The sequence below is a fragment of the Octodon degus genome, unplaced genomic scaffold (genome assembly GCF_000260255.1).
Source record: "Octodon degus isolate 3935 unplaced genomic scaffold, OctDeg1.0 scaffold00015, whole genome shotgun sequence".
Classification (NCBI taxonomy): domain Eukaryota; kingdom Metazoa; phylum Chordata; class Mammalia; order Rodentia; family Octodontidae; genus Octodon; species Octodon degus.
This window is the reverse complement of record NW_004524591.1, coordinates 22976983-22994641: the sequence shown is the minus strand read 5'-3', so window position 1 is coordinate 22994641 and position 17659 is coordinate 22976983. Positions and strand designations below refer to the sequence as shown.

The window sequence follows — 17659 nt, the reverse complement described above, 5'->3', positions numbered from 1 at the left end:
TTTTTTTTTTTTTTAACCATAAAAGATCCTCCAAATTTCACTTCAGATAGCTGTACTATTGATCTAGTATCTGGCATAATGTACCCATAAATAAATTTTAACTACTTTGTTTAATTTGAAAGATGTTACTTCTGTAAATGACTTTCCTGTATTGATCAGGCATTCAGAGAAGAGGAATGGTAGGGCCTACTGCTTTTTGACAATCGTAATAGGAAAACGATGTTAAAGATCGACCCTCTAATCTTACAGCTGAATAAGGAAACAAGGTCATGAATAACAACAGCTGAAGATATTTTATTAAAATTTGTAGGGGGCTGGGGAGATAGCTCAGTAGAATAAGCGCTTGCCTGACAAGCATGAGGGCCTGAGTTCAATCCCCGGTTCCGCAAAAAAAAAAAAAAAAAAAACCTTTGGCCAGGGAGATGGCCAAAGTGGAATAAGTGCTTCCCTGGCAAGCACAAGGACCTGAGTTCAATCCCTGGTTCCACAAAAAAAAATAAAATAAAATAAAATAAAATTTGTAACCTTATAAGTTTATGACTGAGTATAACACTAAAAGTCTGAAACATCTTTGGAAATTCCACTTTCACTATAGTTTAATGTGAGCTTGGGTGAGTTATGAAGTTCTTATGGATAAATTGGAGATTATAGTAGTGGCTGCCTCAGGGTGGGTGTGAGGATGAGTGCATGAATATATTGAAAAGTACCCAGAACAGTGTCTGGCACATAGTACGTGGCTAGAGGAGTGTTTGTTAGTATTAGCGTATAAACAGTGGGAAACACCCTGCATTTTATCATTAAGTGGAACAGGACAGTACTGTCTGTTCTAACTAGGAAATGGTGAATAAGTAGATGGCACTTTGAAAGTCCTTGTAAAAACTTTTTAACAACCATGTTGAATTAAGGGCCTCAAACAAAATTAGAATAATGGTAGTTCAGCAGAAGGTTCCTGAGATCAAGAGGCTCTCCAGTAGGCACTCACGGGTAGCACTGCAACTTGGAGAAAGGTGAAGAAGCATCAGTGTTGAGATGATTGTGAATTTCCTTGTGATGCACAAACTGAATCCCTGGAGGAACCAAGCATATAGTACATGCTCAATAAATGTTATTTATTCTTTTTACTGTTGTTTTGTTATTGAGAAAAGCAAGCTTAGGTCCTGTCTGGGTTTCATATTGGTTAGATAATAGATGTCATCAAATTACCTGCCCAGATAAGTAGGCATTCTGTTTTCTTTTTATGTTGAGTTGAGGTAAAGACTGGCTGCCTCCAGATCTAAAGACCCTCAATGTCCAAGGACAAAAATAGAAAAGCAAAGTGAAGAAAGACAAAAAATATTGGAGAAAGCAGCCAATAAAATAACATTTTGAAAAGTTGTTCTTCAAGGATGAGTCCTAGGCAGGCATGGTACTACACAGCTATAGTTCCACCAATCTGGGAGGCTGAGGCAGGAGGGTTGCATGAGTCAAAAAGATAAACTCTCAGCACCTCACAGGTGGCAGTCGGGTTGAGTGGAAATCATATCAGAGAAATAGTTATTTGAATGTATTGATCAAAGATGAGAAGGCCTTAAGTGCCAGTGAAGCTTCCTGAAAGTGTTTATCCCATCCCATTTCTTGCTACTTATTACTACTCATGCATCTTTACTCCTCCCAATTTTCTATTATATATATATATATATATATATATATATATACACATATTTTTTCCACTTTTCAGCTTATCTGCTCAATATTTGATCTCCTTTGAAGTATCAACTACTACCTAGTAAACGCATCCATATTTTTAACAATTCTTGGTATTATTATTAAATTTTTTATTGAAACATTTAGATATGGTACCCCAATGTTGATCTGTTAGCTCAGTTCTACTGAAGACATTATAAAGAATGAAGTTTAGTAGAAAGAAATGGTTTGGGTTTTTTTTGCATTGTTATTTCTGTGAATAGATTTTCATGTTTTCCTCTTTGTTGCTGGAGAGTTTATTTCTGTTTAAATAGTTGACCATTCTTTTGATTGAACACTGAAGATGCAGCACTTTACTGTTCAAATAGTTTAATAAATATATTCATTTACTATACAAACATGAACATTATTACCTTATTTCTTTGGACTTATGTGATAACTTTTTACTATAAAAGCTTATTGTGCTATGGAATTATCATAGAGCCTATGTAAAATTATTATTTTTCTACTTGTAATTATTCCTTTATTAGAAGCACAAAGAGACAAGACTTTTAAGATGTAATTCTGTCCTGGGAAAAAAATGGTTTCTTTTGGCACCTTAAGTTTCATGATAGCAGTTCCTAATGAATTAAATGGTTCTTCTTATTTTTTCACTAATATTATGTAACTATCCTATTAGAAATAAATATATTAAAGTTTATAGCAGACTATTGTGTTTTAATTTATCCTAAACCCTTTTCATTGTTACATATTTTGTTATGGAGACTTTTATAAAGATTTGTTCTAATAATGTTTATGGACAAGATATCATGTCTACATCTTGTACTCTGAATAATCACTAAGAAGACAACAATATGCAATGTATTAATTATTGAAACTGTCCTAATAATCAGTTTTGAAACTGTCTTGTTGCTATTTGTTTCTCAATAAAATTATTTTTAAAAAGCTTTACATTTTCTTGTATGTATTTGCAAGTACTCATAGTAGGTGTAAATTACTCTGACAGATTTTTATAACTCAGCATATTCTTGTAGCTTCATTTAGGGAAGAAAACTGAATGATTCTGAAGTTTGTCTGGACATCAGAAGAATATTCTCTGAATATTAAAGTCTATTTTCCAAGCCACCCATTTCCAGTTGTTTTCTAAGCAATAAACTATAGTGTGGGATACATTTGTTTTTTGCAAGATTTCATTTAAATATTTAAAAAGTTCATATTGAAAAGTGATAGAATGTTGTTTTTGTACAGGGGAATAGTTAACTTGCTTTGTGATACAAATAATCTTATTAGTAAACCATTGCTCATTAAAATCAAGATGTTTGTTTTTAAAAATTGACCTGGATATTTGCCTGTAGTACTAGATCATTGACAGCTTTTGTTTTCCCCTTTCCTTTGCACAGAAAAAAGCTCTACTCAACCTGTATGATGATACTAAATATATATACAAATGTTTTATTCTTAGGTTCAGTGGCTCTTCTACATTTGTTACCTGGGTTGGATTCTGTGCTTATTCTTTTTTTAAAAAAAAAATAATATATTTGGTACAGGATTTCACTACACAGCTTGGACTCATAGTGATCCTTCTGTTTTCAGCCTCCCCAGCGCTAGGATTATAGGCGTGCACCACCGCGCTGATCTTGGTGTCCGGCTCAGCACACCTGGGGGTGGGGCTGGTGCGGCATGTGGTGCTGTGGATCCAACTCCTGTCCCTGCACTTGCCTAAGCAGGTGCTTGGTCCTCTGAGCTATCTCTGCGGCACTCTTTTTAAATGTTTTATACAAATAGTATATAACTCATTAAACTTCAAAAGAATATAAGTCTAAAATGTTTAAACCATTTAAAATTATTTTGAGATGCAGTTCCAGCTGTTCCAGGTACCTCATTTATAGTTTTATGCATTTGGTAATAGTATAAGCCCAAAAAATAACTTCAAAATCTGCCATGCATCATTAAATTCATATATACTTCTTTTCAGGTGTTTAAACTTAACTGATCTATATAGCAAAAAATGTGCTTCTCTTTGTGGGTTATAAAATAACATATATTTAAATACTGCTTCAGGGTTTACTTTACTTTGAAGATTATATTGAGAAAATTTGTGGCAACACATCATAACATTGGTGACTGTGGCTTTTTAAAATTAAGAAATGAAATCTTTTTTCCTTTGATGTAGTAAGACATGAGAAAATACATTAAGAACTTTATGAGACTCATAATAGGGGTTCAAGTCATTAGAGTGGTGGCATTATAATGTAGTTTTAATAGTAATCCAAACACATTATCTTTACCCAAAATGGTTTGTTGCTAAGAAACCATTAAGACATTAAATTGTTGGAATTATAGCTGCATTGTATCATCCAATTGAGCTTGATGTATTACTCCAAGTACAGATGACTTATGTCTCAGAAAGCTAAAAGAAAACCTGGATATATAAACTCTGTGTGTGTGTGTGTGTGTGTGTGTGTGTTTCTTTAGAAATTATTTCAATGAATATAGCTTCTCATTGACTTTACTTCAGTTTGTTCAAATTCATTTAGTATTTTTATTTTTTTACTTTTTAAAGAGAGTATAAAGTAGTATTAAAACAGAAAAATTACAAATGATACAAAATTTCACTAAAAATATTATGAATTTCACAGTCTTTGTTGTAATGCATAGTGTTTTCTTCACATTAGTTGTTAATATTATCAGATATATGCATGCATGCAAAATTGGAAGAAGAAAGAAAAAAAACATTTTTCTCTTAAGAAATTAAGAGAAGGGGCCAGGGAGATGACTCAGTGGAGTAAGTGCTTCCCTGGCAAGCGCAAGGACCTGAGTTCAATTCCCGGTTCCACCAAAAAATAAATAAATAAATAAATAAAAATAAATAAAATAAAATAAAGAAATTAAGAGAAAAAAGAAAAGAATTGAAAAAGAAGACAGAACAAATTAAGCATTAACCGCTCCTTTCCACAGACCAGCAGAAATCCACACTACAGTTGTCCAAACCATCCTGCTTACATATATAGATAAACATCTTTCCCCCACTCCCTCTCCTGTTCTTCTCTTCAACTCAGTAATTCCTTCCTTTTGAATGGGGTCATTCTCTTTTCCCAGTGTCTATTTTACTCTTCAGATTTTATTTTCTCCTTCAAGTTCTCACATTAAGGAGACAATGTGCTGTTTGCACATGTGGGTCTGATTTATTTCACTTAAAATTATAGTCTCTAGTTGCATCCATTTACTGATAAAAGGCTCAAATTTATCCTTTTTTTAAAAAAAAAATGTATTTATTTATTTTTTTGGTGGAACCGGGGATTGAACTCAGATCCTTACGTTTGCCAGTCAAGTGCTTATCCTACTGAGCCATCTCCCCGGCCCCTAATTTGTCCTTTTTTATAGCTGAATAATACGCCGTTGTGTAAAAATACCACGTCTTCTTTATCCATTCCTCAGCTGATGGGCATTTGGGTTGTTTCCAAGATTTAGCTATGACAAATTGTGCTGCTGCAAACATGAGTGCACATATATCACTGTGGTATAATGTTAATCTTTTTTTTTTTTTTTGAGATGCACTATTCAATAGGACAAGAGTTTTCTTTAAAAATATTGTTACAGGATCTATCTCCTTCCATAAGCAGCAGTGAATTTTTAATGGTCATAGAGACACGTTAAGCATGTTTCCAGCTACTTATACAAGTTTCTTTCTTTCCCTGATGTTCACTCTCCGTAGATATTTATATGGTTTCCATCTTTATGTCTTTAAACTTCTGTTTAGCCATCATCATCTTACAGAGGACTTCTTTTGATCACCATGCCATCTCTTACTCTGTCCACTTATCTGTCTCCATTACACTTAATCTGACATTTTAAAATGTGTGATTTGTCTCCAACATTAGAATATAATCCCCACAGAAGAATGAATTCTGTTTTCTGCTATGTCCTTACATCCAGAATATCCAGTCATGATAGGTACTCAGTAAATATGGATCAAATACCTTCTTCACCAAGAAGATTTTACAAAGAAGGTTGCTACGTGGTTTCTCCTGTTATCACTTTGGTTGTGATCAATATGGTGACTTTAATGCTCCTCTTTAGATGACTTTTGCTACCTAGAACTCCTTAGATATATGTCCTGACGATATGTTACGTTTGTTGACTCTTTCTCTTGCTCTCTCAAGACAGGTGTTGTGAAACTTTAAACTTTCCTGCCATAACTGAGTATCTTTGTCTGCAACAACTTTCATCTCATGTTTTTAGTTTGGCATTACTGCACAATTGGGTGGGTGTTCAAGGCACAATTCTGTACCAGCGCACAGCCCAGAAATAGAGGACCAAGTCCCCAGAGGTGTTTTCCTTGTAAGTTTGGATAAGATTTTATGCTCAGATGAAGTGAGCTGAGATTTCCAAACACTTCCTTTCTAGCCTCCGACCTTATCACAGAACCCAGGTTTCTCTTGTGAGGCACATGGGAACTGTGACCACCCCACTTTGTCCAGGCTTCCAGGCCTTAGTTTCTGGTTTTTCTGAATTTTTGGAATCAATTCCTAGTCCTCTGCCATACAGTCTTGATTTCACATGTCAACTGGAAAACTTACATTCTTAGTTTCAACCTGGCTAAGTATTAAAAGGATTTCTGGGCTGGGGAGATAGCTCAATAGAGTAAGTGCTTGCCTGACAAGTGCAGGATCCTGAGTTCAATCCCTGGTACCGCCAAAAAAATAAAATAAAATAATAATAAATAAATAAATAAAATAGGATTTCCATTATACATTAGTAAACTTTTTGTCTTTAGATGGAATAGCTTCCCATATTTGCTCAGCTGTCATATTGACTAAAGTTGCTTGTGGAGATAATTTATGTTAGCATTTTAAAATCAGTACTTCTAAAAATAATTACTCTGCTATATATATCTCAAAGTGTTTATACCTGGATCCTCTGGATGAGAAATAATATAAACTTATATTCTTGTATTTTAGGTCTCTGGACATTCTAATGTTTTAAAGGAAATATTATGCATTATTTATTAGTAAATTCTGATAAACAGTGACTGTATCATTCTATTTCAAAATTTTTTCTTAACATTGCATCTTTTATTTACATTTTAGCCTTTTAGAAGACTTTTGTCAAATGTAAAGTAAATAAATGGTGATTTTTCAGTTAAGAAGCTAGAAGTCATTGTTTTGACATGTTTGGCATCCTTTAATTCCATTCATAGACCTGTATTTTTGAGTACTAGGTATATTCTCAGCATATGTCTCTTAGGTATTACAGGTTGACTTTTATAAATATTAATAATTGTTATTTTATTTTAAGAAACATTTTAATTTTATTTTCAAGTTGAAATTCACAGACTATGCAGTATTTTATGTTTGGACAAATAGAAATATAAAGCATTTCTATTACATCAGAAAATTTTCTTGTCCTACCATAAAATTATGCCTTTTATTTTAAATTTTACTTTTTTTCTTACCAGATGTTAAGATATCCCACCTGAAACATGAAGAACATCTCAGGAAGTCTTTTGCTTCAAGTATGAATGATTTCCTGGATTCTACAGACAGAAACTACTTTGTTAAATTATGGGCCAAACTTGCAGCAAAAAAAACACCAGTGGTAAGGGAGGGACAGAAGGGGTAAAGTGGCAGCTGGGCCTTAGATGATATCAAAAAAAGAGGATTGATGTTTGGAGACTAATAAGTTACCCTAAACTGTTCTCTCACTTGTATGACCTAAGTATAGCACTGACCCATCAATGCCTTCCACATCTCTCAGAATAGATTCTGGTTCTAAAAATAGAACATTCAGTGAAAGATTTTTTTTTTCTTTTTTTTTTTGCATACCTTCCCTTGGGCTCCCAGTGAAAACTCTGACACTCAACTTTTGTTTGGTGAGACTAAAAAAGCACTGTGATCAAATTAATACAATAAAATTTGTATTTCAAGGGAAAACATGTGCTGTGTCTCAGATGTAATTTTGAGTATTTAGGGCTAAGCTTGAAAAGTGAGTGCACTCAGAGTTTTGTGTTTTATCCGAGCCATGGGCTTGGTCCCTGCACAGTGCTTTGGGAATGTCAAGAAATCAGCATGCAGAGACGTGTTGGATGCAGAAGGGGACCTGCATTCATATTAGGTTTTTCTCATTTTCTACTTGGAATTGTTTTTGTGTGATAACTTGGGAATGCAAAGAAGCTGTCATCATTATAATTGCAGAAGCAGCAGAACTCTTGTTTTGGTTTTGGACTCTGGTTGTATTTCTTATGGTTAGCCTATTTTAATCAAATAATCACATCTTCCAAAATGAGAAGCATGGGTCACGGTAACAGAACAGATTGGTTACTTGTTATTTCCTACAAAATGTCTCAGGTTGTGGTACCTACAAAGCACAGCTGAACATTTCACTTGATATCATAGAAATTGTTGAGTATTCTAGGTGCAAGAAATGGACCTGTCTGCTAATGTTTCTTTAGGGTTTGGTTGACCTCTTTGCTGACGGGCTTCTGCCACTCACTCGTGGGCCCCTCCCACCAGCCCCTTGAGGAGTGGACTCTGTGAACAGTCCAGCCCTGCCATTCAGTAACTTGGCTCTGTGTCCACAATTCCCAGCCACTTCCTTCTGTCTTTTTAGTTTATATCACTGAAGAAAAGAGACTTTAACTGGCCTATCTTGAATTTTCAGGCCATGCCACAGAGGTTCTATTACACTGCTTGTGCACCGAGTCCCCTGTGGCAGGGCTGAAGGTGGGGCTCCTTGGTACAGATGGTGGCTTCTTTGGAGCAGGAATTGATGAGTGTGCTCCAAATATCTATGAATCATAGGAATTGAGCCCAAGATGCTGGAGTGCAGAAAAGTCAGATGTATCAGGACAAATAATTAAACCTGGAGTTATTCCCACCTACCAGGATTTGTGGGAAATTAAATGTCAATCATTAGGGATGGGGATTGTTCTCCATATTCGATTAAATTAAAGAATTGTGGGGTTTATACCATTCTGGAAGGTGGTCAACTTTCTGCCTCCAAACCATCATGTTGACCTTGATGATACTCCCTATGTAAGATTCTAAATTCTGTTTCTGGCATTCTGTGTGTCCCTTCTCCTCTTCCTGGTGCCTTTTCTCTTATTCCTATCCTGTCCCTCTGGTCTTGCTCAACCATGGTATGGGTTGAGGTGAATAGGTAAGGCTCCTTCTACATGAGGAAATCATTACCCTCTATCATTCCACTTTTGGGAAGTTCTGATCTTTCCAGGTCAGTCTTCAGTTTCTTCATCTGTCATTGATATGCTGGCCTTGGAAGATACAACTTAATGCTTCAAAGAGCTTAGACATTCAAATACAGATTTTTAATCTCCCTCTGGGAGTGGGATATCCAGAGTTCAAATTTCCAGACCATAAAATGTTGGACCTTATTAAAAGACAAATTTTCTTTGTTCAAGAGATTAACAAGAGTTTGTGGTAGGAAAACATGGTGAAACCTCCCCATTATTCTCTTAAGTGTGATTCATCTCTTACCATTTTAATATAAATTTTCATATAAAATACTGTCATATTTTAATATAATTTTAATATAAAATTAGCAGCATCATAGACAAACTCAGAGAGAGGAGGATCTGGTAAAAAGACAATGTTAATATAGGAGGGTCCCTTTGGTGATAACAGATGAGGGAGGGAAGTGGGTATCACATACAACTGCTGTTAAAGAGCATTGTGAACTTTTGTGTGTTGGATCACACCTTACCTGCAGTGTGCCTCTCTGAGAAACTGTTCAGCCCCATAATCAGGGCATTTGGAGCCCACCATAGGACAGAGAAGTCTCTGTCACTGGTTGGTGTTGGCACTTACTATGAAGGCAACAAGGCTGGCACCTTGGCTGCTCAGTGCTGGTGGTAAGGTGGAGATAGTGTAACAGGGTTAGTTTCATAGAAAAACAAATCAAGTCCCTTGGTTTCATTAGGGAAATTGGTTCAAATGTCATACTAAATTGCTGTGGTCATAGATGTTGGTGGATTCACTGAAGATTGTTTTCAATCTCATTTTTTTTTTTTCGGAACTGGGATTGAACTCAGACCCTTGTGCTTGCCAGGGAAGCACTTATTCCACTGAGCCATCTCCCTGACCCCTCATTTTTCTTTTAAAGAGTATGAATTCAGTGCTGTTTTGAAATGTGCAAGTATCAAATTTTAGGAGAGCTCACTAATTATCATCCTTTTAAATAGCCAGTATAATGTTGCAAAACAACATAATATTTTTAAATCACAAGCCACTTGTTGGGACAAAATACTGAACACCCACAACTTATTATTATTATTATTATTTTTTTTTTTTTACCAAGTTTGGTAGATTTTATTTACCCACAACTTAAAGGAAGAAATGGAAGCAAAGATGTTAGGAGAAAGAGCTGCAGACAAGAACTCACCTTCCCAGGTGGTACTGCCAGTGGTCACCTCCAATAAGAAGTCCACCTGCTAGAAACACATTGTGTACTGAACTCGTCAATTGATGAGTCTACTGATGAGTATAGGACCTCCATGATTCAGGGAGTACATTTTTCCATAACAGATTCTGTGAGTCATTGCAATGTTGTGGTAGGGAACATAAAGTTCATTTTATAACCATCTTAATTTAGAAAGAGCTGTCATGTAGATCATCTCACATATCTTTCACCACAACTCTAAGAAGATGCTATTTTCCTCATTTTACTTGCCCAACATAAGCTTCTATGTATTTTTGGAATGTTTTAATGGAAGGCAGAAAGTAATTACACTTCCTTTGTCAAAGGGGAAAAAAACTCCCCTGTATCTTAAATTGTCTAAAAGAAAAAAAGACATTTTGGATGCTTTTTGGTGCCTTAAATGTAGATTTAATGTGTTCATATTTTCCTTTGGGAACCAGAAAAATCTTGATAGTAATGGACAAAGTAGAAATCCTCATCTTTGTTTTCTGGGCTGTGTCTCTCTGAAACATCCTTCTTACTCATTTTGAAGACTCAGTACTCACCATGCAGTGAGGCCTTTTCAGCACCACCCCCTTGTCTCAGATTCTGCTCAGTCCATGGCCACAGTTTGCTATTAGATGTGTGTCAGAATGTGATTACAGAACATGAACCTGGTTTTTATGTGACTTAAAGAAAACAGGGGCTGGGGACATGACTCAGTGCTTCCCTGGCAAGTGCAAGGGTCTGAGTTTAATCCCCGGTTCCACCAAAGGAAAAAAAAAAAAAAAAAAAAAAGAAAAAAAGAAAAAAGAAACAGTTCCATTCCTTGTTAGCCATATTTTATATATGTCATAACAAGTTGATTTGTTGTTTGTTTGTTTGTTTGTTTTATGGTACTGGGGATTGAACTCAGGACCCTGCGCTTGGCAGGCAGGCACTTATTCTACTCAGCCATAGCAAGTTGAATATGTGTATTTATATGTATTTTTGTGGCCTATGCTTGTTTCTATCTCTAGCTATTGGCTTTGACATAGGAGGAAAAATGCATGTACGTATGTGAATAGTCTTGCCACCTATTGTTAATCTTGTAAAGGTCTATTATCTATTAAAGATGTCACTTCCACTTGTACGAAGTAGACATAATGTCTAATTTATGATTTCATAGTATTAAATGCATCTGAAACTTCTTTGTAAGTTATAGACCATAAAACCAATGTTATCAGGTGATGATGGCTCACAGTGAATGGGGAAGGGTGAAGGCCTTGAGCTATACTTTATGTTTCAGAACAACAACTCTTCTTTGGAGGATCATCAACATCCCTGTTATCATGAACAACCTTGATATCCGTGGAAGGTGGTTTCTTGGGCTTCTCAGTAAATGTCAGACTCAGTAATTTGGACCAACCCTCCTGTGGATGACAACTAGAAAAACAGTGTCAAAAGATAAAAAATACAAATCCTATGTAGTGGTGTCAGAAAACAAACAGAGTGAAAACTAATCTGACCAGCAATCTAGGGGTGATGATTTTGAGAGGTGAGTTTGGTACCAGAGGCTGAGTATTCCTGTAGAACTTTGCAAATTGAGGTAGGCATGGTTAAGGACTCAACTGACCCTTTTGACAGTCTTGTATAACTGAGACAATTGCATTGAAGTCTGAGGTCCTAGTGAATTATACTTGCTTTAGGTTAAAAAGTGAAGGACTTTGCAGCTTTTAATTAGAGAAATACAAGTATTCAGGCTTTATAAGAACTAGTGTTTAAGTACTCTTATTCCTGTAATTATATTTGTTTGTGTCCAACAAGATGTCTCCAGATATCTGAAAAAAAATTTATAAGAAATTTGGAAAATACAGTATTTCTCTTGTCATAAAAATGATTAAAATCCATAGGGGCATAGACCACCATCTTGGAGATGTTCTCCAGCCCATCATGAAGTCAGTTATCAGCAGTCCCTTTGGTAACCACTACGTTATCTCACATTAGCACTGGACACAGCATACTGCTACTTTGCAATCACTGGGTTATTCCCTGGAATTCTCCAAAGGAGATATTGCTTGTTGAGATGACCTTCCAGCACCTAGTGTGGTGAGTCTAACCTTCTGCATGGCTTCAATAAATATTTACTGAATCAAGAAACAAAAGAAATAGGTGGTCAAAGGAATAGTGGATGAGTGAGTATGAGGTGTTAGAACTCTCCCTTAAAGTCTTTCTGTTTCCTTTATTTACTCTTTTCCCAACTGGTGAGTGGGCAAAGAATTGATTTTGTAATAACTCTTTCACTATATTTATGAAATGTGTATCTTATTGCTTCTTAATAAATTCATTTTATAGAAAAAATAGATTTTAATAGATTTCTTTTCTGAGTCATTTAATTAAACCTGAGTTTTTCTCCTGCCTCCCAATTCTTATATTTTCTTCTTTTCTTGCTCCCTAGCAGGTTACTGTTGCAGTGCCTCAGTGTTCAATTCTTAGACCTTCCCTTTCTTTTCTTTCCTCTCCCTTCTTTTTTAAATTTTTTTTAAAAACTTTTAAAAAATCTTTGTATTTACTTATTTGGTATGGGTTCTTACCATGCATCTCGGACTTGTAGTGTCTGAGTGTCCTGTCTCAGCCTCCCCAGTGCTGGGATTACTGGTGTATGCTACCATGCCAAGTTTCAGTGGCTGGCAAGGTGGATGGGCAGCACAGCATCAAACCTGGGTCAAACCTGGGTCCTTGTGATTACCAGGCAGGTGCTTAGAATGCCAAGCTATCTCCCTAGCCCTCTTCTCCCCTCTGTCCTTTTCATTTTCTTCTCTTCCCTTCTTTTCCTTATCCTCATTTATTTCCTTGATAACAAAAATCCTGATATTTGCCTTAAATCTGCATCATCTGCAACTTTCTCTGCTTTAATTGATGGCAACTCCCCTATCTTCAGGTATTATGCCAAAAACTGTATCTTTTTCTCTCCCACCCAAGAAATCCCATTGGCTTCACTTTTACAATTATGTGAGGAATCTGGCCACTTCTTACACCTGCCCCAGCTACTACCCTGGTGTTTTTTGCCAACCTGTCATTTGTTACTGCAATGACCTTCCTGACCTCTCTCCATCTACCCTCATTTCCTAGACTGTTCACAAACACAGAAGACAGGGTTATTACAAGTCAGTCACAAACCCAAGATAGATGATGATACTTCTCTGCTCAAATATATCCAGTTGTCTCCCGTGTTGTTTAGTGTATTTTGGTTTCCTGCAAAGCTCTATATGGTCTGATCCATTCTCATCTCAATCTTTCTCTCCCCCTGCCATGTCACCAACACTGGCATTGTGATTGGTTTTCTAGCCTACCAGCTCTCCTTCTCTAGGGCTGTTACATGGTTTCCTCTCTCAAGAACACTCTTCTCCAGATAGCCACATGGCTTGCTCTCTTACCTCCTTTAGATCTCAACTTCACCACCTTGATGCCCTGACATCTGAATTAGTATGACAGCTATGCACACCCCCACCACACACATACACACACACTACCCTTTTTTGGCCTTCCCTCTCCTTTTTGGAGTACTCCTCCACCTTTTCTTTTTTAAAAATTTAGATTAAATTAACACATTATTTTCTTTTTTGCTATATATTGTCTTTAAAAAATTTAATGTATTTAGTACAAGATCTACAGGGTCTCACTACACAGATCAGACTCATAGTGACCCTCCTGTTTTCAGCCTCCCAAGTGCTGGGATTACAGGTGTGTGCCACCATGCCCAGTCTTCTGCTATGCAATTTTGATCTCTTGTTAAATTGTAAATGCTCCAAAGGCAAGAATTCATATTACTCCCTGATATATTCTGATTACCTAGGACAATGCAGGCACATAGTGCGCTGTTGGTACTTGTTGAATGAATAGGGGCTGGTATAGTTTAAAACACAGTCACTCATCCAAGTCACATGTCTTTTCTGAGACAAAATTTTCTTATCTACAGAGGTAATAATAATAGAGTCCTTGATTGTTAAAAGATTAAAGGAGTAAACTCTTTTAAAAGATTAAAGGAGTAAACATAAATTTCCTGATATATAATAGTTGAAAGTATTTCTTATTTTTATCTACTAGAAGGCAAGGCGACACTAAACAAATGTTATAAACAAAAGATATATAGATTCAAAAATAAGATATTAATAGGTAAAAAACACAATGACATTGTTTTCCATTAAATTTTAATATTCTCTCGCTATTGTGTTGTATTCAAATTCTTTTATCATGACACAATTTATTTAACATTTTTGATCATGATGTGAGTGGGACCACCCAGACCCCTCCAGATCTTCACTCCAGTCAGCACCCAGACCAGGCATGTGTGTGGAACTTCCTCCATTAGACAGGCCTGGTGTGGAACCCTGCAGCAGAATTCCCTGAAGAGAGGCTAGTGGCAAGACCCACCGAACTGATTCAGGAGCAGAACACTTTTCCAGAGTGGCACAGCGGGTTCACTTCCAAAGGCTGCAGCAGGAAGAAGTGGAGCACAGCAGTCAGATCCAAGCCACACCCACTTAAATGAGTTTGAACTTGGTAGATGCAGACCTGGTGCTAACGTAATAGCTCTACCAAAGATCTACACCAAATATCAGAAGACAGTGCTATACAGAATGACAAAGAGAAGGAGCAAAATGCATTCTCAGGCCCCGAGCCCACCCAGAACAAATGCAGCAGACAATAGCATAGAATAAATTGGAAATCACACACCTGAAATCTCTGAAATAATAGCATCAGAAGTAAAGAAACAACTGCAGAAAGGTATAGAGGAAATCAGATCAGAAATAATTTCTGAAGTAAAAAAAGAAATTATAATGAAAGAAGTACTAAGTGCTTCTAAAGAAGACACTGATAAAAGGAAATGGAGGAGAATGTAAACATGATGGAATCCTTGAATGAGCAATATAGGAAATAGAATGCATGAAGTAGGTTCAAAGTGATATATGGGAAATTAAAACCTCAATCACAAGCTGGCAAAACCCTTTGAATGAAAGTGAAAATAGACTTTCAGACCTTGAAGGCACCATTGAAGCTAGTGAAAAAGTAAGAAAAGATCTCTTAAAAACAAGTTGGATGCAGGAAAAAATAATTCAACATCTGCAAGATGATGCAAAGATGAACAACATAAGACTAATAGGCATCAATGAGAGAGAAGGAATAAATACAAATGATATAAAAAGAATATGGGCAGAAGTTATAGCAGAAAACTTCCCAAACATGGGGAAACAATCTGACATTCAGGTAACTGAAGCATATAGAACTCTAAATAACATGAAACCAAGTAACACATCCAAACATATAATAATCAAGATCCCAGAAATTCCATACAGGAACAGTATACTAAAAGCTGCTACAGAAAAGAAACTGATCACATTTAAAGGAAAAACCATCAGAATAATGGCAGATTTCACAAACTATCAAGTCAAGAAGAACATAGAGCACAGTACTTGAAGTCCTCCAAGAAAACAAACTCCAACCTAGACTCCTATACCCTGCAAAACTCTTTCAAGTTTGATGGAGAAGTGAAATATTCCATGACAAAGAACAACTAAAGAATTTCATGACAACAAAGCAAACTCTATATAAACTACTAAAAGATATTCTAGGGAGGGACCAAAATAACCACAGCTCCATGGATGGGAATGGAAAGAACCCACCAAAAAGGGCAAATAATTAAACACAGGATAAAAAGAGGCATACAACAGCAGTATTTCAATTATTCTTTTGTATACAGAAGCAAAATATTTTCATAAGTATACTCTACAAATGGCCTTCTGCACCCTATGGGTCATGATTCTGTCCAGGTCAACAGGGTGGATATCAAGGAAATAGTGGTAGCTCAGTCCCACAAGTGACACCTGGTCACCAGTAAGTGTCATGGACACTGTCCACATCCACCACATACTAGAACTTTGTGTGATATCCTATTCCCAAACTGTTAGAAGTGCTGGTCATGTATTTGCCATTCCAATATTTTTGTTATATTTTATTCTTAGTAATTCTTGACTATCATGAAAACTTTTTCTTAGTTGATATTTTTGTATATATTAATCTAATCAAATGCTGTGTGAGTACTCTGAATTGATCACAGGTTCATACATATGATACACTGCATTCTGGCCTCTTAGTTGGACTCACAATTTAATTTTAATTTTGGAATATTATTTTGGAAATTTTAATTTAATTTTGAATTAATATTTAATTTTCTGAAAATTGTTTAATTTTTGTTTTATGATTTATACTGTTTCTTTCACTTACAACCTACTTATAAGACATGGTATGATATTTTCTCCTAGTATTAGAAACTTTAAAAAGTGTATTTCCATTTTACATTGACTTTATATTAGTTCTTCCTTGTCTTTTACACACATATGAAAAAATATGTATATTTTGTCTAATGTAATTATATTTTATATAGTCCTGCATAACTACCATTTTGAGAGCTCTTTATTCTCTATCCAGGACCATACAGCAACTTCTCTTGCCTTCTGGATTATGGTCTTTGTTATTTTCTATATGCTACATCTGGAGGTATTAGAATATTTTGAGTTTGTATAACTGGAAAATATTTTACTTTTAGTTTTCAAAGGTATGTTTGCTAAGTACAAAATTCAGTGTGGACAGATTTTTTTTCAGTTCTTTGAGTAAATAAATCTAGTTTCTTATCTATTTGCTCTTTTTTTTCAAATGCCGAATAAGATGATGTTTAATTTGGTTTTTCTATAGCTAATATTTTTTCTATGTATATGCTTTAATAATTTTTTTCTTTCCTATTAGTTTTGGACAGTTTTAATTTTGTGTATCTTGGTATGGTTTTATTCATGCTTCTTGTGCAGAAGGTTCATTTATCTTAGAGATGTGGTGCTATAATTTTAACTAAATTCAGAAACTTTAAATCTTTAAATATTTATTGCCTATTCCCTTCTACTTTGAGAATTCTAATTATATGAATATAATTTTCTTCATTTTGGCACAGAGACAACTATTGTATGACTGATTTGTAAGCTCTTCTTCATGTTTAGACAATTTTTATTGTTATGTTCATTTAAGTTTGTATAATTTTTTTACACTGTGGAATCTATTATTAATCTCATGTTATGTATTCATTTCAGAGATACTTTTCTAAATTTCACTCTCTACATCTTATATCTTTCACATTTCAATATTTGTCTACAACTTTTAACTTGCTATATAATTATTGATTTTCAATAAAGTTAATGAGTACAAAAAAGGACATAGCTTTGTAATAAAAAATTTTAATCACAATTTAATGCATAAGGTAAATGGGTTGTTATAAGGCAAACCACTCTTGTGCTCAGACTCCCCACACTGAGAGGGACCCTTGCCAGTCACTGCAGAAGCCCCTCCATGGACCCATCTTGCTCTCCCTCACTCCAAAGGTAAACACATCCTGATTTGTAGTAAGTCCCATATTTTTTTTGTACACACTGTATCATTAGATTCTAATTTGACCCTTTCTATGTTAAATAGGATATGTTTTCAGTATCTTTAAATCTATATGTTCTCTATCCACCTATTTCTTTTCTTTGCAAATTGC

General features: G+C 35.4%; 1 protein-coding gene across 3 annotated transcripts in view; it reads left to right on the top strand.

The window, feature by feature from the left end:
• Lrguk (leucine rich repeats and guanylate kinase domain containing) overlaps positions 1-17659 on the top strand; it is a 143813-nt gene that overhangs the window by 106637 nt on the left and 19517 nt on the right. For all 3 annotated transcript variants that reach the window (XM_023709923.1, XM_023709922.1, XM_004626580.2), the window contains one exon: positions 7142-7281. In XM_023709923.1, the coding sequence (XP_023565691.1) occupies positions 7142-7281 (140 nt within the window). The remainder of the gene's footprint in view (positions 1-7141; positions 7282-17659) is intronic.